The 24091-nt window shown below is 45.4% G+C and overlaps 1 protein-coding gene across 1 annotated transcript in view; it reads left to right on the top strand.

Moving 5' to 3' along the window:
* The window catches only part of spire2 (spire-type actin nucleation factor 2), a 46788-nt gene that overhangs the window by 924 nt on the left and 21773 nt on the right, over positions 1-24091 (top strand). Inside the window, exons 2-9 of the mRNA XM_079280743.1 lie at positions 8088-8131; positions 8523-8903; positions 10802-10882; positions 11013-11177; positions 13864-13950; positions 18357-18474; positions 22459-22619; positions 23836-24058. Of these exons, the coding sequence (XP_079136869.1) occupies positions 8088-8131; positions 8523-8903; positions 10802-10882; positions 11013-11177; positions 13864-13950; positions 18357-18474; positions 22459-22619; positions 23836-24058 (1260 nt within the window). The remainder of the gene's footprint in view (positions 1-8087; positions 8132-8522; positions 8904-10801; positions 10883-11012; positions 11178-13863; positions 13951-18356; positions 18475-22458; positions 22620-23835; positions 24059-24091) is intronic.

Genomic DNA, 24091 nt, shown 5'->3' with positions numbered 1-24091 from the left:
ATCATTATTAAGCTGACACAGTATTTTGAAATTCGGATAGCTAAGTCGCTTTTGTGTCGCCCTCTTGATGCCAACAAGGATGACTTGTATTGTGCCGGTAAATGATTAATTATTCATGGAGAACAGCTTCACCCAAGCATCCCCTCTTTGCAAAGACTGTTTTGGAGACTTCAAAGGGTGGATGGAAGCCCGAAGGATTTTTACGCAGTCTTCTAGTTGTTTCCCCGCTGACTTGTGCCCCATATCCCACTGTATGTATGTGAAGTGTATGTCCTCACTTCGGACTGGGACTTCAGACATTTACATGCCAAGCTTAATTAAAAAAAGGTTTTATTTGGACTGTATATGTTTCATTTGCATACCTGTTTTGAGATCTTTTGAGAGCCACTTGATAATGAATCAAAAAAATCAACCTTTCTTTTCCTTTTTATTTTCTGAAACTGATTGTAGCTTATTGCCCCGAACTTTCAGAACGTCACGGGGAGTTTCTCAAAGGTCTCAAGTCATAATTCTGTGTTCATTTTGCACTAAAACATACAGCCAGAAGATTTGAATTTCCCTGTGCTCGGTCCCAGAGAAGACCTGATGCATATTAAACACAGTGAGAAATATTGAGAGAAGCAGGAATGTGAGTTATCAAATTTCAGTAACAGGATAGCCCCGGCTTTTGTTGATTATGGAACAAGATGGCATCTATCTTAAACCATTATTTTAAAATTCCTGCTGTGTTGAACTGTAGAATTAGTCATGCACTATAAAATGACTCCATAGCCCCCAAGTAGATGTTTACACTCTGCTGAATACTGTATACATGGTGAGGTGGTAATAGTGGTGAGATTCTAATAATGATTCACTTTCTATTCTATTCAATTAGATTATAGTGACATTTAGCCAGGGACTCATTGGATCCCCCTCATGGTGCATGGGGGAGACACTGGAACTACCATAGGAGCAAGACACAGACTTTATAGTTGGTTAGGCTCTTTTTGTCATTGTTTAGTTTCTCTTTGTACTCGTTAGGCATGTCTCTGAGGTTTTGAGTCACTTTGTAGTTGTCTGGAGTCTCTTTGTAGTTGTTTTGCCCCTTTTCCTACTGTGAGTCTCTTTGCGGCTGTTGCATTACTTTGTAGTTGTTTTGAGTCTCTTTCGTTTCTTTATGGTCATTTTGAGTCTCTTCCTGGTTGATGCGTGTCTCTTTGTCGGTGAAGGCCAGGGGGACCCCTGACCATTTTTAACCCCTGAGCCTGTGCTCTGTAGGCCCGGTCAGTTCCATGGGAGAACTACTGAAGTTCCTTGCGAACCACGTTTGCCATTTAACAGTTGCAAACACTTTGCTGTGATCATTAGTTGCCGGCGCTCACTGAGCTCTCATTAGCACAGTTGTTTATCCTTGTAGCCTGTGTTGGTTCACGCTCCGCTGATCCATAAGTAAACACAATTCACATCGAGGTCGCGGTGCAAATCCCTTAACCAGCATGAAGGGAGTCTATTATCGAGTCTGTCTACATTATTAATCTAGCCAGTCAGAGGAGCCTTTGCATTGTTTGAGCGGCTAGATTCATTCATTAATAATGCAGAGTATTTTTATTGACCACTTTAATTTATATTTGTACCACTCATACAAGAGAAATGTAAGGTCACAGAAACCTACCACTGGGCCTCATTTCACAGAGATAGAAGTATAACTTAAAAGATAGATTATAGTCCTGATTAAACACTGAGGACGTGAACAGATTTGTGCCACACATAAAGATTGTTTGTTTAAATGAACTCCCTTTGCTGTCTTTCTCCAAGCTGTCGCTGTCCAATAAAGCAGCAAGGCTGAAAAAACATCTTTTCAAAAGTTAGAATGATGTAACGGGAGAAAAACAGCAAATCCTGAAAACGAGCACGTTTGACATTTTTCCTTTTGAAATAACTTAAACAAATGTATTATGTGAATGATTGTCCATTGATTTCCTGTTGGTAGACCTACTTACTGGTAAATCCACTAATTGTTTGGGCACTAGTCTGATTTTTGTCAATTCAACTTTGGCTTTTGAGAAAACAATCTCACCACCAGGTCCACTCAGTAACTGTTCCAGCGCTTTCGGTCACATCACATGGTCTTCTTCAGCAGATGGACCACGCCCAGTTTGTTTTTCTTCTGAGCACTTTAAAGACGTCTTATATGTTGCCTTTAAGATAAGATAAGATCGACTTTATTGTCCTGAAGGAAATTTGTCTTGGAAACATACAGTGTCTGCTGTTAAAACAATACAAATAACATATTGCATACATACATTACATACACAGACTGTCGCCCATCCACATACACGCACACACAGTACCTACAGTACAGTACACCAGCAAAAGGTGACATTTTTGGCCATTTCGGCCAAATCTAGTGTATTGTAACTTTAGGATTCACAGCACGTATCCTGGGCATTCTCAAATCACCTTCTATATTCTGGAAATCTAACCCTCATCAGGTTGTACACCAATCTTCAACGGAGGAGGAAGTTACTGTGAATCCAAATACGAGCCTCTGGTGTCTGGTAGCAGACAACCTGCAGAGACAGCAGCACCACGTCCGCCGATAGCGCCACTCACCGGCGTTTCTGCTTTCGCTTTCTTCCTCTTTAGTCCCCTTTGGTATGAAACATGACGGGTCGTCCCCGCTGGTAAACGAGTCCGTGTGTGAAGCTTACTGATGTCGATGACATCAGCAGGTTGCAGCAACTATCTGGCAGTCAACCCCTTCAGAGAGTGCACAACTCTACCTGAAACAGCCGTAATACAAACTGTTTGATGAAGGGTTCGTATTAGTTTTGCCTCTGGAGAAACTGGTCAGGGAGCTGCTAGCTTGGCACAGGCGATGTAGGTAAGGGAGAGGCGGTCAGCCTCTATCAGAAGAGGAGAGGTGCTAAAAAGTTGTCTCGTGGGCTTTTCACACTGCACACACAGCAAAGAATTGACCCTGAGATAAACACATTACAACTAGGACTATGCGATTCCCATTGCACTCCTGCTAGCCCTGGGTTCAATGTCCGTTGTAACGGGTGACTAATGTTTGCCTACTTCTAGCGCTGTTTATCTGGTTCAGTCGATTTTTCAGGAGATAACCCCGCAAAGGTGGTGCTAACCCTGCTCTATAGCAGGGCCTGCAAGCCCTGGGCTAAAGTCAGGGTTAGCCCACTTTGCAATGTGAGGATTGTGCCAGTGTGATAGTTATCTTATCAACACGGCTAACAGCTCACTTGGCCTTCGTATTTTATTTAAAGCTAGGGTTGATAATCTTGAGAAACCAGGAAGAGTATACAGATTAAAAAAAATATCCAACTTAAAATAAAAACCCTGGCCAACTCTTTTCCAATGAAAGTGGCGAGCAGCACTAGCTTCAAAAGTCCCCAAGTGTACCGAGAAAGTCAGAAACACCGACAGCCCGTCCCTTCAGGCCTCCCTTAAAGCCACTCCCCCAAAACGATCATTTAAATGAACGTTAACAGCGAACATGGCTATTGTTAACACTCACCGCTGTCCAGCTGGCACCTGGGACAGATACCAGATTTTTCATTTTCATTTGTCAGAGCATTTCATTTTTTGATTTCTGTTGGGATGTTAAGAGAATTTCAATAAACATAGAATGAATGTTTTTGAAGAAGCTTTAATATAAAATATTGATTAATGCAGCTTTAAGCATATAGAGAGGAACGAACAAATGAAATGGACAGAATGATGATATATTTCAACATTACTCAAATATGCCTATCAACAGAGCTGTGAAACTTTGTCCTCCTTCTTCTTTGGTTGATGAGATAAGATCTACTGTATTATCCCCTTGGGCTAACCTTTCTTTGACCCAGCATCCTTACAATCATTCGCACATTAAAAGGCAAATAGACAATATTCATGCTTTAAAAACTATAAAGCAATAATGCTAAAGAGCCTCTATTATTTCTGTCAAAGTTGGTATCCAGGAAATGATTTAATATAATATTTTAGCGACTATAACTATAGGCCTGTTTTTTTTTCTTCAATTTGTCATAACACCCACATTTCAGTTCAAATAACATATTTTATACCTGGCTTTGAGAAATCTAAACATGGTTTCTGCTTGTTTTATTTATAAAGGTGATATAAAAAGTATTGAGATTTGTACTTTGCTCAAATGGAAACCCAATACTCTCTTGTAATACTGAGGACGTTAGTCCCCTCGCATCACAAGTGCGGGACTGTCCTCAAATGAGCCTGGATCACTTTAATGGCGCTGTACCTTCATCCCCATTAATTGATTTATGACTAAGTGGTCCGAATGGAAATCGTATTGTCCCTCGTAAAGACTGACTGAGCTCACTGCAACTGCAACATGTATTCAGAATATAAATATATAAGTGCTCAGTTTGACCGTGTTGGTACATACGAGGCGCTGAGAAGCTCTTGATTTGTCATCGATTTATTTTTTTGATATCTTCCTCCTGCGTCAACTGGACTGCATCCTAATCCGGGAACAATAAACAGATGTGGTAAAGGGATGAGCCGTGGTAGAACTTCAGATAAGCAGCAGTTTATGTGAAACGGGTCTGTTTGAAGGCTGCTGAAAGACATTGCTGGACAAATGCTAAAGGGTGAGGTGATTCGCTGAGTGCACTTAAGGCCAGCAGGAAGTCAAAGTCTGGATACATATCGCTCCTGTCAGATAAAAAAAAAGCTTGCATCACCCAAATGTCAACTGCTCTTTTTGTTTTTACGGATGAAAGACAAAAAGCAGTTTTTAGCTCGCTGACCGTTCATCGTTGAAACACGAGACTCAAGGAAATTCGATTGGCAAGCTTTTCCCATTACGCCATCACTCTGCTCCTCAAGAGATCATGCCAGATTTCTCTCACGGCAGTCACTTCACCGAACACGTAACATAGAAATGAACTCCAAATATATAAGTCGACTTAAGTTATTTTACGGATGTTTTCCCCCTTGATTGAAAATAAGTGCAAAGGTCAGCGCTCAAAGTGACAAACCCGACATATCCATTTAGAACTGGCTCTGCTCCTTCCCAGCCCAGTTTGTCTTCTGTCACTTTGTGGTTCCTTTTGAACTCAGTCTCTTAGACCTTTATTACCATGGCAACAGATGGCAAAGAGAGTATGCGTGTTAGTGTGAAAGGTGAGGATTTTGAGGAAGTATTTTTCCATCTTTACCTAGAATAAAGTGTGACTAAAAGCTAATGAGGAGGAACACTGTGGGGTTTGGTGGGAAGGAGTTCGTGGTTATTAAGACGCAACATTAAAGGACCAGTTTGTCGGGTTTAGTGTCACCTAGTGGTGAGGTTGCAGATTCAATGCCTTGTGTTCACAACTTTATTTTCATGTGTGTAATAGATGCAATTTGAAACATACACCTTGAAAACTGCAAACCTATCTACGTCATGTTTTTTTCTTAATGTTTGTTAAATTCTCAGTAGCGACAACTAAATGACATGCTTATTATACATATTACAAACAAAAACACTTTAAAAACTCAACAAAAATAATTTCAATGAATCATTTCATTTTTGCATTTTTTGGTATTTTGGTCAGACACATATGCAACGCTGATTACCGTAATATGTGTGGTATTTGTTATAAATGTACGTCGGTACATAGAGGGTGATAAGAAGCTGTACCTGGAGGGACTTAGGACCCAGGGGAATGTAGGTGAAGGAAATAGGAAGAGACGGAAGAGACGCCACACAAACAGCTGTTCATCGCTCGCTGCTGGCCGGTTGGCCGGCTGGTTCTTGTGTTAAAAATGTCCACTTAATAATAATAAAAAAAACTGCGATAATAACGCGTTCACTTGCCCATATACACAGTATATGTATATGTGTATATGTATATATGTATATATATGTATGTATGTATGTATGTATGTATGTATATATGTCTGTACATAGTAATTGAATGTTTATGCTTACCTCTGTTCTACTTGTCCTTGTTTTCTGTTTATTTGTCTATTTCTGTGTTTGTACGTTGAGAGCAACGTAAAAACCGGAGTGAAATTCCTTGTATGTGTACGCGTACATGGCCAATAAAGCTGATTGTGATTCTGGGTTAGAAAAGCACCGCAGCTCAAAGTGCCAAACATCCTTTCCCTGTGCATATATCTAACTGGGTTGTTGTGTTTTTTCCAACATCTAATCTCTTGGAAGTGTTTTTTCGATTGCAGATTCCTCCCCTCTCTGTTGTGTTCACTGACCTGTAACTGTGGGAAAGAGGCGGAGGTATCATCGGGTTGCATCTCGTGACCGGGCCGAGCATTATTTGAACCTGTCTGGCAGGTTTGCAGGGGTTCATGTTGTCTCTCATAACAGAGAGTCTCCTCGCCCCTCCTTCAGTGTCAGTTGCTGCCCTTTTGTTGCAGATTGAACGTCGGCGTTCACACGGGGGTCCGAGGTTCGAGTCCGGCTGTTGACAGGGGAGGATGCTGCGGTGGGCGGATCCCCTCCCCTCCATGACCTACGCTGATCTCTCTCTCTCTCTCTCTCTGATGTTTCCACCGGCTCCGTCCGTCTTTGTCTCCGTCTCCTGCTTCTCCTGTTCGTCCATTCTCCTGTTTCTCTGCAGAGAGTTGCTGATCGAGGAGTTTCAGGCCTCTCGGGTGTCATTGCTGACATGACGTCAGAGTTTTTACTCTCTCTCTCTCTCTCTCACACACATGACTGTGGGACATATGGAGTACCGCATTTGATTTATTGAGTAGAAGATTGAAAACCAGCTGACTGAGGGTTTTTTTTATACTCGTGCTGTAAAGCACGACTGTTAGTGGCATAAATAGCAGGTTTTCTTCAAACAACTTGCCGATTTAATCACCCAGTTAAATATGGAAGCATTCCTGTTTTTTGGTTGAAAGCTGCTCCTGTCTCCAGCCCCCAGGAAGTGACAAATACAATTTAACATGATGTATAAATCTCCTTTCTGAGCATTGCTGCAGCGAGTGCCAGCTGTTGGTGCAAAGCTTTATTTTGGAAAAGAAAATCAGGAAAGCAGAAAGCATAAGTAATGCTTTGTCTCTTCTCTGGGAGCATTTTGGGAAGACCCCAGTGACACTAATATTATTGTTATGCAACACCGGGTTGCACAACGAAATGCTCATTTCTTTAAAAATCTGAGACAAAACAAAAACGTGAAACCGATAAAAATGAACAAATCTGTGCAAAATTCTTAACAAGGCTGTAACTGCTTTTGCAGGAAAAACGTCAAAAACGTTTTACACCTAAAGAAGCAGACTACTCGAATCAAACCTTCCAATTAAATTATAGATTCAAGTTTAAAATGGGTAATAGAACCGTTCCTTTTATATGTGCCAGCAGAATCTCGGGCTCACTAATTATAGAAGAAAAATAGGACACTAACCCCAGAAGAAGACAAAATGCATTTGGACTTTCACAGAAACTGTCCAAACCTTGTATGGAGAGAGGAACAATATCCCCTCACTAGTGAGGACTCGGAGGTAGAGCAGGTCCTGTAATCGGGGGTTTGCCTGTTTGCTCCTCCAGTCCACATTTCGAATTGTCCTTGGGCAAGATACTGAACCCCAAATTGCCTGTGCATGAATGTGCATTAGTTTAGATGCCAGTGGCCGGGTGTGTGCGTGTGAATCTTGACATAGTGTGAAGCGCTTTGAGTGGCCAGCAGGCAGAGAAAGGCACGGTATAATTCCAAGTTCCTCTGCATTTATAGGACAAGATCTGAGGAAAAAAGATGGGAACCTAATCTCTACAGAAATAGACAAATGCAATTATTGGGGAAAAAACTGAAAAGTTATCAACGCCCAATATTTAATCAGCCCGAACACCAACAGTTTTTAAAGAAATAATCGGTTATTAAGCGCTAATTATTAAAATGAGTCACTGCAGAAAGATTTGGGACATTAAGTTCCCAGTTTAACAGAAGTGAAGACAGAAGTTGACTCCTATAATGTGACAATATGCTGTGAGAAAGAGAATTGGCTTGATATATCAATAGATAAATAAAACTGTCATGATGAACATTTGAATGGAATAAAAAGTAAAAAAGAATCACCCAGTCTTTAGTGTAAAATGTGGCGTGTCTCCTCCTCTGTCTCCTCAGATGACACTGATGGACCTCCTCCTCCACCTGCTGCAGAGCGTCAGGTGAGAAAGAAAGAGGACTTTTATTTGCAAACAAAAGGGATTTCCCAGCTGACATGAACTACATTTTACCTGTATTGTCAAATGTGGAACAGACTTTTGGAATAATATCTTATATTTGGCCTTTCTAAAGGCATCTATGTTGTCATCTTTCTCATCTTGGCAGATTGTAAATATCATGTTCATGCTTTTGTTGTAGTTATGGGATGCTTACTGGTAAAAGTGAGAGGTGACTGGTTAGAGAGCAAATTTACAACTGCCAGTACTGCAAAAACACAAAGTCTGTTTTGTCTGAGGGAATTTGTTTGCCTCTATCTGGGTGTTTGGCAGGATTAAGATTTTTCTGTTGTTGGTAAAGGACAACCTATTTATGCCCTTGTTGTATCTCCTCCAGCTGGTCCAGTCGCTGGGCGTGGCAATCTACTGCGCTCTGGACTGGGGGCTGGATGACAGCGAGGAGCGGGAGCTCAGCCCCCAGCTGGAACGCCTCATCGAACGCATGGCCGGAGGGGACCAGGGTCGAGAGAGTGTCTGTACTGTCGGGAAGTTCACCACAGATGAAGGGTACAGTGGCCAGGAGGAGGAGGAGGAGGAGGACGAGCAGGAGGGAGCGATGAGGCCGGTGTGCACGCTCCGCCAGGTGGCGGCGCTGTGTGCGTCTCGGCTGGCTGACCCCAGCTTTGCTCCGGAGCACTACCAGGCTGTCTGCAGGGCTCTGTTTGTAGAGACTCTGGAGCTGCAGACCTTCCTCATCAAGATCCGAGATGCTAAGGAGGTACGTCAGGTTGCCATGTCAAATTTACTTTTAAAGCTGCAATAAATACCGGAAAATAGACTCATGACCTACTTCTCAGCTGTGAACTTTCATCACTTCTGCCGCAGTGGCCTGCACCTCGCTGTGTGTGCGCCCTTTGAATCTGAAGTGCTTCCTGTTCACATGCCTCAGAGCAGAGACTGAATGACTGACGATGCCACCCCCACTGTTTCCTTCTAGTGCTCAACTTTAAATCTAGACTCCTGTTTACGCACGTCACGACAGATACTTTTCTTGGTTGATATATTGTCCCAAAAATAATTACAATTACAATATTAACCATATAACCATTTTATGCCACTGATATAAATATGACAGCATAATAATGTAAGTGCACCCTTTCACAGAGCAATGAACTTTTAATTCTTAAATTCTTAATTCTTAGCCACACAACCAATACAATAGATACAATGGACTCTACGCTCTGTTAACAGAAATACGCAATGTCTGCACAATGACAGACTCTTCATTGCATCATGTTGGTTAAAGTGTTGGTAACATTGCTATGTAAACAAACATGCATGTAAACACTACAGGCAAGATCGAGGTCATGTCCATGTACAATAAGTCAATAACTTCAAATGATCGGTCATGTCCATATATGGTACATTATGTCCATAACATAATCGTGACAGGGCTTCTGTTGTGTTGTTGTGTTAGACTGTTCATGTACATACAGTCGGTTAGTAGATGGATTCCCAGATGTGGAACAAAACGTCCAGAGAGTCATAGTTTGATTCAAATGTATGCTATTTAAAGTGTTCTTCAACAAATGCACCAATATATTGAATGCCGCACAGTAATTCATGTATTTTGTAAAGGTTAAATACATTTGGTAAAGGTTGACTTTTTAGGATTATTCCCATTATTATCTTATTTATAGTTTTGACCATGGCTTCCATCGGTAATAATAATATTCACCACATGACAGGTTCCCTGTTTACATTCAGTGTTGTTCCCCTCCATGTTTGCTACTGCAGCGCGCACTCTTCTCCCTCCCTGCCTTTGTCACCACACAGGTTTCTTGACGTTACCAACACCGACTGTCAATCACTGAAATGTTGATCCGCAGGACGGAAAAAACAAATCTTTTGCGAGAGAGTTCCAGAGTGTCGCATATATTGACATCTAAAAACAGTGAACCCGACCTGGTTGACAGGTAGTTACTGCGCCCCGAAGTGGTGGGATTATGATCTAAACCTGTCGGCTTGTTTATATACTATTTGTAGCCGTATTCTAAGATCTCGGAAAAAAAACATTAAATAGAATCAAACAGAATTAGGATTTGTTCTTTGTTTTTCTTGTTTTAAAGGCAAAAACCAGAAAAGGTGCGTGTTTTTGCTTTTTCAAAGCCTGCATAACTCTGAAAGAAAACGGTCTTCTGACACGTTGTTCTGCAGATTGAATGAAATGATTGGACATATATGCGGGAGCCATATATGTGCACATGGTTTCCCATATAGATTACAATTAACGATTAACGTTTCACTTTTGATTTTTGTTTTTACTTCCAAATAAAGTCTTCTGTTGAGGGAGTGAGGTTAAAGCCACCATGTGTAGAATTAGATGTTTTCTGACTTTGCTGCCCACCTAGTGTTACCATCATCGGAAAGGAAACTGATCACCTATCTGATTCAGGGACACAGGCTAAAAGCAACACATAGACAAGAGATGCACACACACGCTTATCCCGTTAAAATCAACATGACTATACTGCAGTCTATTTAAAGTTGTCGAGTACAAGCCTTTTAGATTTGGCATTTTGTGGCAGAAAAATCAAAAGTGTTTGAAATGATACTGTTGACACTGCAACTTTTCATAAAAAAAAACAAATGTGTCTGTTGCTTTTTGTTGCACAGATGCTGAAGAAGATCACAACAGAGGAAGCTGTGGAAGACAGGTCTACAGCTGAGCTGGACGCCCTGAAACACACAGACTGGGTGAGAAGAGCGAGAGCACAGTGTCACAGGGAGGACAATGGAACAGTGTTTCTGACCCAAGAAGGCGGTGTTGTCGTGTTGACGCATGCAGATATGGAGTGTGTGTGTGTTGTTGTTATTTCCATACCAGGCACGTCTGTGGGTGCAGCTGATGAAGGATCTCAGGCAGGGAGTGAAGCTGAAGAAGGTGCAGGAGCAGCCGTTCAACCTGCTGCCCACCGAGTTCAGCCTCACACCCTTTGAGATGCTGATGCAGGACATACGGACTCGCAAGTTCCAGCTACGCAAAGTCCTGGTGAGTGACGAGACACGGTTTAAAATAATCAAGTCAAGCATTAGTTATGATATGAATATGACTATATAATAGCCGTAATCATGTATATGCCATGAAAGCAGTTGAAATGTCAGTTGAGTGTCTGCACTGTTAATAGTCCATAGACTTGTAAAATACTGAAAGCAGTCGAAATGTCAGTAGAGGTGTTAAGTTGAAGGCAGCTAAATCAAAGCATCGCAGATCTTCTGGAGCAAATACAAGATCCTTCTTTCCTTGCTGAAATCATAACCCTGAGAGCAACATTTCTATCATCACTTGACTTTGATTAAATGGAGCATGAGGACATTGAGGGCAGACAGGAGTGAGACTGTGTGAGATTGAGACGCCTGTTTGTCATTTCAAGTCCTTGAAGCCATTATCCTCTTTTTCAGGAAATTCACCGCACTATATACTGTATAGGCTTTGTTACAGGAAGGAACTGTTATGTAGCAGGCATATATGAGGCAGTCACCTTGAGGCCTTCTCCACAGGCAGATACATAATTCAGCCTCGGAACACAAATATTAATGAAGGCTTCTCACAGCCTTCTGTCCTCACAAGCAGTTGCACAGAGATATCAGCCAACTCCACAGTTCCCCTCAGCTGTACGGAGCGCTTCAGCTTCTTTAAGCTCTTTTGTTTTGGTTTCATGGCTTCAACTGGTTCAGTCTCGCATGTCTTTTCAACCCCGTCTCCAGCAGCAGCTGTTTTTAGCGAGAAAACTCTAATAAACCCCGCTGTGCACTGCCCGCACAGCACCAAATGGCAGAAAACGTTAGCAGCAAGCTGCTGAACACTGTGCACCATTTAGCAGCTGCCAATTTAGTTTTTTTCAAAAGTTGGTGGAGATCAAAACAAAGCTAAAAGAAGAGTGAACCCGTGGTGCCGGGTTTCGGCACCACGTGTTAGATCCTGGGGTACTTCTGGCCCGATACGGGGCTACTTACTGACTCAGCTCTCTATTAAAAGATTGTCGAGCTGGTGTTCTTGCGAGGGAACTCGCCTGGCTCTTCTAACTACCGTTACTCCCGACGTCTACCCTGCTTCCACCGGTCTGAGTGCACTCGGTCGAGGGGCCACCTAGGCTCCTACCAGTCGCGTCGGTTATGGCAGCTTCCCTCTTATGGATCCGTGCTCTTGGTAAATGCCAGGTTAGGTTTTAACGGCTAGGATTACTTCTAAAACCGTAAGGGATTGTTAAGTGGATTCGGTCTTCTAGGATAACCTTACAGAACTCAGTTGTTAGACATACAATGGATTTAACTTTTTACTGCCACGAGGAACTTTTACTACTTGAGCAAATAAATGCACTTGAGAATTTTACTTTAAATGCAGATTAGATATTTATTGCAGGTTATATTTAGTTAGTTTGCAAGGGTTAAGCTACAGCTCACATAAAATGTTACTACACTTGATTCGTTACTTTAATTTTCTTCTTAGATTATACTCATTGGTTTTAGATGCCGAGACGGCTCGGTTGGAGCTGTATTTTCAATGGTGCGATAAAAAGGTTCTTTTGGAGTTGTTAGGAGCGAAGGTCTGGCCAGACCCTCGGTCCTCCTGCTCCCGCAGCGGAGTCCGTTCAACAGTCCTCAAGGCTCAGTACAAAGTCTTTCTAGGGCTGCCGCGTTCCTCCGTTGTTCAGTTGTTAAAGTCGAGCAGTGGGGAGAGGAAAATCTCCGTCTTTCAATTCTTTGTCCACAAACAGCGGTCTTCTTTCCGTGAACCGAGACGAAGTCCTCGAATACTTCAGTTGCAATCGTCCGTATCTTCTTCTCAGAGCATCTGGACGGCTCGTGTAGAAATCCTGTCTTGCTGTTTGCAAGTTACTTATTTTATAACACTTTTGGGCTGCCTCTCGCGTCTCTCCCCCCTCTTCCTCAACACGGCCTCCCTCAGCCCATGATTAACATGACATCATTGATTTGGTGCATGTGCTTCGAAAAGTACCTAACTTTTGTGTGTGTGTGCATGAGGAAATCACCCCAACTTCCCTGTCTGGGCGCTTACTTAATCAAGCTCTGCGCGTGTCTGGGTGTTCAACATCTGTTGTACTTCCCCTTTTCCTACACTCACACATTTCTAACACATATTAGTTATCATAATCACAGTTACAGTTGTTATAATCAGTTACAGTTGTTGTAATCAGTTTACTTAGTACACATTTGCTTATAAAATAATTATTGATCTCATCCTTCATCATTATTGTGCTTTGTATCTTTTCTTCTCAACCACCATTATTTCCCCATCCCTTGAAGCCAACACCCTGCTTACTTCCTCTTTCTCCGTACTTTCTACGCTCAGACTGCACTATACTCAGATACACTTATTATTATTATCAGGTTTACATTTGTTAAATCACTCTATGTATTAAACATTTGTTATGTAACGATCATACACTTTATCTTTCGATTACACTTTAACTATTGATTTCTGAGTATATGCTTTATGCTTTTTATATCCTGACCTTCCCCTGATCGTGTATGCATGTTTTCGAGGCAGCTCTCGTGAGCTCAACTCTTCTCGACAACGTGTTAATAGGTAAACATCTTTGCCATAAGGTGATGATATTCCAATGTTGTCTTCGGAGGGTGTTTGCATTGCTGCATGATCACTGTCATGATTTACAGACACAGTCCTACAGTTGGTGTTTTATTGTATTATTTAGGTGGACGGTGACGTTCCCACCAGAGTGAAGAGAAATGCCCATGAATTGATTCTGGATTTCATCAGATCAAGACCTCCTCTTAAACCAGTGAGTGGGTTTTTGCCTTCTTAAGTTCCCCAGAGAGATGCGAAGGAAGGTACATGTGTGCAATTTCCTCACCATTGAAAGTATACGGTGAAAACCCTGAGTGTGTATCATACAGGAGCAGTAGTTTTGTAAGTAAAGTAAACATCTTTTTTTGCCCATAACTCAAGAATTCATATGCTAATTATGATTATTTCACACAAATGTCTAAAAGGATAAAATGATGAAGTGACGGAACTGCAACATGACTTACAACTGTGACGCGGTAATTCTAGTTTAAGTTAACAGCTTGCTAGAAAGGCATCCAAATACTAATGCAACTATGAGTCCTTAACAATAGCTTTTATATATTACTATGATTTATATATTAATGATTAAAAGCTGTTATTGATACAAGCTTTTATGTCAACAGTGTTTATCACTGATAGCTTAGCCATGGTACTGTTTGCTTCATTACATTGTAGTGAATCACCCTTAAAATGTCACGGGAGTTCACAGATAGGACCCAAAAGCAAGACCACAGGAGACAGAAGTGAATGTTAAACAGGTTTTATTTATAGACAGGTGGGTGCAGGTGTGGAGCCCGTGGTCCGACACCCGAGTGGCAGATCGACGGTGTGAGTCCCGTGGCTCGACACCGGAGGCCTGGCAGCTTGACGGCGATTGTAGTCCGTTTAACCCCAGGCGGGTAGAGTGACAGAGTGTAATCCGTAGACCACAAGGAGAGCAGAGCGGCGGAGCGCAATCCACAGACACAAGGAGGGCAGAGCCGTGGAGTGTAATCCACAGGGTTTCAGCGGGTTGAAGACGGTACGACCTGACACTCCCAGACTGCAGGACCAGAGTTTATATAGTGGCAGGCTACTCATTAAGGGGCCCTGAGTCTGGTGTGTCAGGCTGCAGGAGGTGATCAGCTTGAGTGTCCTCAGCCGTGCACGATTAAGGGTGCGGCCCTGGGAGGTGTCTGAAGGCAGAGGACAAACAGAGCACATGGCACACCACAACAGACAGGGGAATCCTGGATCCTGACAGTACCCCCCCCTTAAGGCACGGATTCCAGACGTAACACAAGACCCAACACAGGGCGGGTGGAGGGGGTCCGGAGGAGGGATGTCCCCACAGCTATAAGGCCGACTAGGGTGGGCGGCGGGGGTCCGGAGGAGGGGTGACAGGATCTGACCCGCCACGGGGCCGCCGAAGAGCGTCGGCCCCCGGTGCTCCGGCGGCCGGCCGGGAGGGCAGAAGGGCTCCGGACACGGGTGCTCCGGCGGACGGCCGGGAGGGCAGAAGGGCTCCGGCCACGGGTGCTCCGGCGGACGGCCGGGAGGGCAGAAGGGCTCCGGCCACGGGTGCTCCGGCGGGCGGCCGGGCGGGCGGAAGGGCTCTGGAGAATAGGATGCTGGTGCCGCAGTGGCAGGTACTGGAGGTCTCTGCTGCTCCGCGACGGCAGCGGGCACTGGAGGCCGCTGCCGCTCAGAGACGGCAACTGGAGGTCGTTGCGCCTCTGGGACGGCGGCCGGGTGTGGGAGAGGCTGCGGCACGGAGGCGGCGACAGGAACTGGAGCGGACTGCGGCGCTGAGGCGGCAGGAACTGGAGCGGGCTGCGGCGCTGAGGCGGCCGGAACTGAAGCGGGCTGCGGCGTAGAGGCGGCAGCGGCAGGAACTGGCGTAGAGGTGGCAGCGGCAGGAACTGGAGCTGGCGCTGCGGCGGCAGGGACTGGAGCGGGCTGCGGCGTAGAGGCGGCAGCAACTGGAGCTGGCGCTGCGGCGGCAGGAACTGGCGTAGAGGCGGCCGCGGCAGGAACTGGAGCTGGCGCTGCGGCGGGAACTGGGACTGCGGCGGCAGGAACTGGAGCTGCGGCGGCAGGAACTGGAGCTGCAGCGGTAGGAACTGGAGCTGCGGCGGCAGGAACTGGCGCTGCGGCGGCAGGAACTGGAGCTGGCCCTGCGGCGGCAGGAACTGGAGCTGCGGCGGCAGGAACTGGAGCTGCGGCGGCAGGAACTGGAGCTGCGGCGGCAGGAACTGGAGCTGGCCCTGCGGCGGCAGGAACTGGAGCTGCGGCGGCAGGAACTGGAGCTGCGGCGGCAGGAACTGGCGCTGGCCCTGCGGCGGCAGGAACTGGAGCTGCGGCGGCAGGAACTGGAGCTGGCCCTGCGGCGGCAGGAACTGGAGCTGCGGCGGCAGGAACTGGAGCTGCGGCGGCAGGAACTGGAGCTGGCCCTGCGGCGGCAGGAACTGGAGCTGGCCCTGCGGCGGCAGGAACTGGAGCTGGCCCTGCGGCGGCAGGACCAGAGAGCGGCTCTGGCTCCGCGGCCGCGAGGTCCGGGGATAGCTGCGGCTCCGAGACCACAGCTGGGACTGGAGGTCGCTGCTGCTCCGGGACGGCAGCGGCAGGACCTGGAGGTCGCTGCTGCTCCGGGACGGCAGCGGCGGGACCTGGAGGTCGCTGCTGCTCCGGGACGACAGCGGCGGGAACTGGAGGTTGCTGCTGCTCCGGGATGACAGCGGCGGGAACTGGAGGTCGCTGCTGCTCCGGGATGACAGCGGCGGGAACTGGAGGTCGCTGCTCTGGGACGGCAGCGGCGGGAGCTGGAGGTCGCTGCTGATCTGGGACGGCAGCGGCGGGAACTGGAGGTCGCTGCTGCTCCGGGACGGCAGCGGCGGGAACTGGAGGTCGCTGCTGCACTGCGACTGCGGCGGCCGGGACTGGAGGTCGCCACGGTATGGAGACAGCGGCGGCCGGGACTGGAGGTCGCCGCGGTACGGAGACGGCGGCGGCCGGGACTGGCGAAAGCTGTGCCGCAGAGGCGGTAGGAACCGGAGCTAGCTGCGGCGAAGAGGTGACAGGAACAGGAGCCGGCTGCAATGCAGTCTGACTACGGGGAGCCGGAGTCGACCGGGCCACTGAGTGTTCCGCTACCCTTGCATGGCTCAGTCTCCGGCTGAGAAGGCGCTTGACCATATACTCAGAGTTCCCCAGAGGGTCAAAAACTCTCATCAGAGCAGTCACAAAGTCCACATACCCCACAGTATTAGGCTGGTCGCTGCTCACTGTGTACATGGCCCAGTCCAAAGCCCTTCCCCGCAGTAAGCAGACCACGTAAGACACCTTGGACCTGTCTGAGGCGAAAGTCAGGGGCTGTCGGTCAAACACCCGTTGGCATAGCACCAGGAAGCCTTGACACTTCCCCAGTGTTCCATCATAGGGACTCGGAGCCGGCACGGGGGATTCCCAGACCGGCGGAGCGAGGACAGGCGGGAATAGTGCGGGTGCTGGAACTGGTGGAGACTTGACTGTCCGGGCTAGTTCCTGCCCGCACCAGCCAACCCGAGAAACCTCAGCAGCGAAACGTCTCATCTTCGCCAGGGAACGTCTCGTCTCCTCCAGCAGCCTGGTAGTGCTGTACAGCGCAGCTGCTCCTGTGGTTGCTGGGTCCCCCTCAGAGACCTCAGCTTCCATGGATTGCAGGGCTTGACGCATCTCCATGAGCCTCTGCTGGTGTGCCTCCAGCTGCGTGCTATATCCGGCCAGCGTAGCTGCTCCTGTGGTTGCTGGGTCCATTATGGTCAGGTCGTTCTGTCACGGGAGTTCACAGATAGGACCCAAAAGCAAGACCACAGGAGACAGAAGTGAATGTTAAACAGGTTTTATTTATAGACAGGTGGGTGCAGGTGTGGAGCCCGTGGTCCGACACCCGAGTGGCAGATCGACGGTGTGAGTCCCGTGGCTCGACACCGGAGGCCTGGCAGCTTGACGGCGATTGTAGTCCGTTTAACCCCAGGCGGGTAGAGTGACAGAGTGTAATCCGTAGACCACAAGGAGAGCAGAGCGGCGGAGCGCAATCCACAGACACAAGGAGGGCAGAGCCGTGGAGTGTAATCCACAGGGTTTCAGCGGGTTGAAGACGGTACGACCTGACACTCCCAGACTGCAGGACCAGAGTTTATATAGTGGCAGGCTACTCATTAAGGGGCCCTGAGTCTGGTGTGTCAGGCTGCAGGAGGTGATCAGCTTGAGTGTCCTCAGCCGTGCACGATTAAGGGTGCGGCCCTGGGAGGTGTCTGAAGGCAGAGGACAAACAGAGCACATGGCACACCACAACAGACAGGGGAATCCTGGATCCTGACATAAAATGTATTACTGGGTTTTTTACAATCAATTTTACGAGTACTACATGTACTACATTTGTTTTATCGCCGTTTTGTTGTCTAATGACGATCTAAACAATGTTTCAAAGCCTTTTACACCCAGTCAAAAACACTGTGGGTGGTTACATCATATCTTTAATTCGTGGTAAAACACGGCACCTTTGCGCATCCATTCACAGCTATACTGTATGTATGGATTCACCTCTTTTCCATTCCTCAGGAGTATAGCTATGTTCTAATTGTCTCTCCTCTCCATTAGGTTTCAGAGCGCAGCCTCCCCCCTCCTCCCCCGCAGCAGCAGTCCCTTCATGAAAAGGTCCTGGCTGAGATCAAGCAGGAGAGGAAGCTCAGGCCAGTGGTCCTGCGCAGTTCCAGACGTAAGGGGACGATCGTCCACCGCCATTTATTTTACCCCACCATGACAGAATTAAGGCTGGTCCGGCACATTGTTGGGCGCTTTGCTATCTTGAGGTATCAGAAAGCCATTCTGCCATTGACCAACAAAAACCTGGTCTGAAGTCAGTATTCTCCTGCTATTTAAAGGGCATATTATTCAGAAAGTAAGATGTTCCTACGTAGACGGGTTCACAACGTTGCACTGCCTGTTACACACGGTGCCCCTCCCCCCCCCCCCCCCCCCTCTGTTAAACAGGTTTACTGTGCATTCGCTCATTCACAGTCAAATGGAGTTGTTGATGGGACAGAGGAATGGGAGACGGTGGAGGCAGACGGTCCATCGACCAAGGACCACATTCCTGCCCCTTCTCTCCCCTCACAATATGCTACAACAACATCAATTCAGCACCGACCGTCAATGGACAGCGACAAAGATGGGATGGAGTGCCCTCTTATTCCGTCAACAGAATATGAAATGTATCAATCTAACACAATTCTTGGGCTGCACCGAATATTTGGACGCTTTGAAGCTTCATTCACAATGTTGACGAATTCTAAATCAACAGTCGAATGCTACTTTGTTTTGCACGTCTATTCATTGTGTTTGAAGCCGGTATTTCTGCACCGATGTAGATAAAGATCAGGCTACACTAAGATTATCCGTTGGATTTAGTGGTGTAACGGACCGCTGTTGATCCGTATGGATTCCCCCTCACGGTTAACCATCACAGTGTAAAATAAATTTTACTGATGATCGCTATCTGCCAATATTCAGTAAATATGTGATCAAGACATCATTTATGCTTCTCTAGTCATTGATCTCTGATAATGTTACATTGTAAACAACCAGTCCGTGTTTAAATTGACAGGAAAGCTAAAACGTTAGCAGCACAGCTAACGGCTAATGAACGAAGGTTCCATTCAGTTACATTATGATGCGTTCAGGCTCTGTTCAGTGGAAATTTATATTGGGCGACGGTAAATTATAACGTTATGGTGTGTTCACATGTAATCTCGTAAAATGTAGTGTTGGTGAGAAACTTGAATGAATCCAGTTTTTTGAAAAATATGTTTTTTCAACAACATAAATAGATATTAGAGAAGAATTATGAGCTTTTTACACTAACTCTAAGTAGCTTATGATACATCATTAAAACTACTTTGAATCGTGTTTTTATGAAGAAAACACATGGATTTTTTATGGTTTTCAGAGCGGTTGAAATGATTTTTGGGACGGTGGCAAAAACAAATAGTCTGAAGCCTTGGAGACCAGCTGCTATAATCAAACAACAAAGAGATCTGTATCATCAGGGATGATCATTGATCGGCAACATGATCAGTATCTAAAAGTTATATTTGCTCCTTTTTTTCTTTTGTGCTGGTCCGATCCGTGACTCTGAAACTGCTTAAACTCCAGTGCATTAGATTTATAAATAAAAAAAGGTAGATGTAATCATTTCCAAAATAAACAAAATGTTTTATGTAACAAAAACGTTCTGCTTCAATTCATATTTGTTGGCGTTTAGCCTCTCAAAAACAACATTCTCACTGCAGACAAAAACACCATTTACCTAGTTTTTAAAGGGTTTTTAAAGGAGATGACACTGATTGGTTTGATTCAGCTTGTGCTCAAAAAACACCAATGATTAATTAAGAGACTAAATTCAACCTTATTTTACTACTTTTACATACTTAACATTGTAAAAATGAGATGGCAGAGTGCAGTTTGAAGCGTTTAGCTGAAGGCGCCTGCGGTGCTTTGCAGATCTAAGAGCAGACCTTGTTATGTTTCCACCAGACAGACACAAAAGCACCTAAAGTAAAAATGGTCTCTTATTGGCTTTATGTATTTGTCAGCATCTGAAACCGTTGCATGGTATCTGGAGAGAAGCATCATAGTGATATCGAGAGCGGTAAAAGATCCTGTCCTGTGGCTGCTCTGGACATCACACTGTGTTTATGCCAATATAAAGTCATTAACACTTTCAGTGTCATGCTCTTGTTGTGCTATCCAGGAAATAAATGTTATGCTAGTTGCTAAGTAATGAATTCGGGGCTGAAACTCTAGTCTGTACATTGTGTACTGTAGCCTGTGAGGGTCACACTGCAGTTAGCTACTGCATACAAGTCTGTGAGCTGTAGTGTGTAACAAGAGTATTTTTCCATTTTCGAGCTACAGTACATGTGGAGGTGGCATTGCATAAATATTGACCAGCTATTTCCAGATCAAGGTCAGTGTAATTCAGAGTGCTGATAAAGGAGTCTTCACTCAACACGCAATCTAAAGAACACACACTGCTTTGTTGAGAGCCGTTATGGCTTCAAACATGGAATCTCTGTAAATGAAATATTAGCAATATTATAATTAACCCTTCATTTTAGTGAATTAACAACTTTTTTTTAAATGTATGGTGGTGAATAAACAGCAACCAAGAATGACTGCTGATAAGTACTATGCAGATCAACTTTTATTGTCATTATTATAGTCAATGGTGACAGTTGCAAATAACCAAATGCAAATAACCATGGTTGAATCAGTCCAAGTGTTTCTCAAAACTGAAATCACATTTCCCAAAAATGTTACTTACTTACCCATCTGTCATTCACCTGAAAGATTAAAGATGCATTCATTTGACTTTGAAGATTTGGAGATTCGCTCTCCTTTTAGCCACATATTGCTCCATCGACGGGAAATATCCGTCTCTTTAGCCACTAAATGCTCCACTGTGTTTGTCAGCTAACTGACGGTCAGCTGACGGTCAGCGAACTAGTCGGTAGGCACGTGAGACTGAATCGAAATAGTGAAGTTGTCTGCTGTAAATCCAGAGCAAAGATCTGACAGACTCTGTCGGGCTGGGAAACTGCCGAGCAATGTCTTTCCCCATCACTTGACTCATTGTAAATCCCCAAATTCACTGAAAAAAGGGCACCCTCTTTCTGCTTCGTGCTATAAAACAACTCCAAATATCCCTCAGAGCCTCACGAAGACATTAAAGCTGTAACTGTGAGCAAATATGATAAGAATTTTTATGAAACTTTTAGTGCTGTTAATAGCTTTTGCGAGATCCTGCCAAGCCTAAACGACAACAAGAAATCAGAGCCGAGGAAGAGTCACTAACGCGGAGATCATGAACTCAGATCAAACTAGGCAGCGCTGATCAAATATGAATCAACATTCTGTTACTGCATTCTCACCTCAAATGTTTCCAGAGACATGTTTTAATTACTGTTCAGCTGTAAAATAAGATCGTTTGTGACCCGGCTGCCATGTTGAAAACGAATAGTGTAACAGACCGGAGTTGAAACATTGTTAAATGTATTATTTTTTATCTTTTATTTCCTAATCATTTGAATTTTGCTTTTTCATGCAAATATCCACTATTGATGACAATAACAAAGTACAAGGATAACATTCATCATTTTTGTCAGTTGACACAGACTTATGGGGCGGCTGAAATGATTTTTCAGGACGTTTGTGGAAAAAGAAATAGTCTGGAGTCTTGTACACCAGCTGCTATCAGAAAAACAACAAACAAAACAACAACAATGTTCCGAATGTTCCGGCAGATATGACTCATTGACAACTGGCAACAAATATATCGGCAAAAAAGAAAAATGTGATCGGGGCATCTCTAAAATATATATTTAAACAGTGACTCAAAACAGGGATACAAACCAAACCGTGAGTTTTATGATCCGTTGCAGTCGTAGTAAAAACAGTCGAGCCAAAACGAAGCATCGCCCACCAACCAGAGCAAACTGTACGACTGTTGGGTTAAAGTCACAGTTTTACAAAAAAATAACTTTTTAACGTTTACACTAACATGGTGATGTTGCTTTACAGTAATTATACTGTGTCCTTGTGAGGTATTGATGCTAAAATGCTACCCAGGGCTCTCTGCCCTCTGATCTCAGTTTCTGACTTGCTTGTCCCCTGACGGTGCTTCCGGTGTCTCCTCTCTCAGCATTTGGCTCTCTGCCCTGCCTGGCTCAGACTTGTCCTTGCGACGTGAAATCCACGTCATGCATCGACCTGTCCGTGTCGGAGCCCCGGCCTCCGTCCCGTCCCCGCATCCTGCTCAAAGCTCCGACTCTGGCCGAGATGGAAGAGATGAACATATATGAGGTGAGGCCAGACGGGAGCTCCAAGACTGACAAGTTGTTGTTTTTTTGGGGGTGGGTGGAATTGTTGCTCATAGGACTGTCTGGTGTTTTTCACTGTAGCAAATGCTTTGTTTCCCAGCCTAAGTGGGTTAAGATGCCTCTGTGGGAAAAGAAACAACAACAGAGAGGAATCCTCTTTGTCTTTTGCATCGACCATCAAAACTTTATACTTCAGCATCTTCAGAAATACTCTCACTGGCCCAAAGTGAATCAACTTAAAGCAGATTGGAGTTTTAGTTATACGAATATTTATTGGAGGAGCAGCTGCTAAGTTACTAGCTTGCAGTCTTCTTCTTTTCAGCCTTTGCTGGTGCATTGCAGTATATCTTGGCATGATGCCGTCACCATTGTAGGACTTTGTATCTCGTCATCTGTGTGTCATGGATGGATTACTGAACGGGCCCTTGGCTTTCACTTACAAAATGTCACTCTGCGTAGCAACCAGGAAGAGACTCAAAATCACCACAAAGAAACATTAAAATGACTACAAAGAGGCACAAAAAGACCAAAACAACCACAAAAAGATGCAAAACGGCTGCGAAGAGACACAAAATAACTACAAAGAAACACAATAGAAGTCCAAATCGATACAAAGCAGCCACAAAGAGGCTGTGACAAAATTACTACAAAAGGGGGCAAAACACCTGCAGACAAAAAATACCAAAAGAAAGACCGCAAAGAGACAAAACAGTAACAAAAAAAGTCTACACAACTGTCAAGTGTGTGTGTCTTGCTCCTATGTAGGAGAGTTGTTGTGGCCTTTTGCATATCTGTGCCCAGGGGCCCATTGTCTCATAACCGCCTATTGCACACGTGCATGCACACAAGAGAAACGAAACTTGTAGAAAGACTGTGCTGCTGGAGATCTTAAACTCCACAGGACACCTTTAAGTTACCAGGGAAACGCACCCCCCAGACGGACCTGGTCCTGATCGTGGTATGTTTCAGGCTTAGCTGCACCCCAGACTGAACCAGAGTGACAATCAATCTGCCAGACTGAAATCCAGAGTCCTCTTGACCCTGTTTACATCTGCCATTAATGTGTCGCCTTCTGTCCTTCACTTAACCTTTTTCTTTATGTTCCTCCATCACATCCAACCCTCTCTGACCCCTCATTTCCTTCTTCCTCTTCCTCTCCTCCCTCAACCCTTCCCCTCCCTCTCTAACCTCCGTCGCAGGAGGAGGAGTCCCCAGACAGCGGGGAGCTGAGGAGGACGGAGAGCTCCCCCACCCCTCTGAAAAGAGACCGCTCCTTCTCGGAGCACGACCTGGCCTTGCTGCGCGCTGAAATGCTCCCCTCGCTCTCCGAGTCGGCCCAGCTGGGCGAGGCGGTCAGACTGAGGGGGGAGAGGCCTCGGTCCAGGACACTGACCGGTCTCGGACCGCCTCCTTATCACAGAGGTCAGTGTGTGAATGTAGACTGATTACCTTTGG

This window comes from Melanostigma gelatinosum, assembly GCF_949748355.1.
Source record: "Melanostigma gelatinosum genome assembly, chromosome: 1".
Classification (NCBI taxonomy): domain Eukaryota; kingdom Metazoa; phylum Chordata; class Actinopteri; order Perciformes; family Zoarcidae; genus Melanostigma; species Melanostigma gelatinosum.
This window is presented reverse-complemented; position numbering and strand designations above follow the sequence as displayed.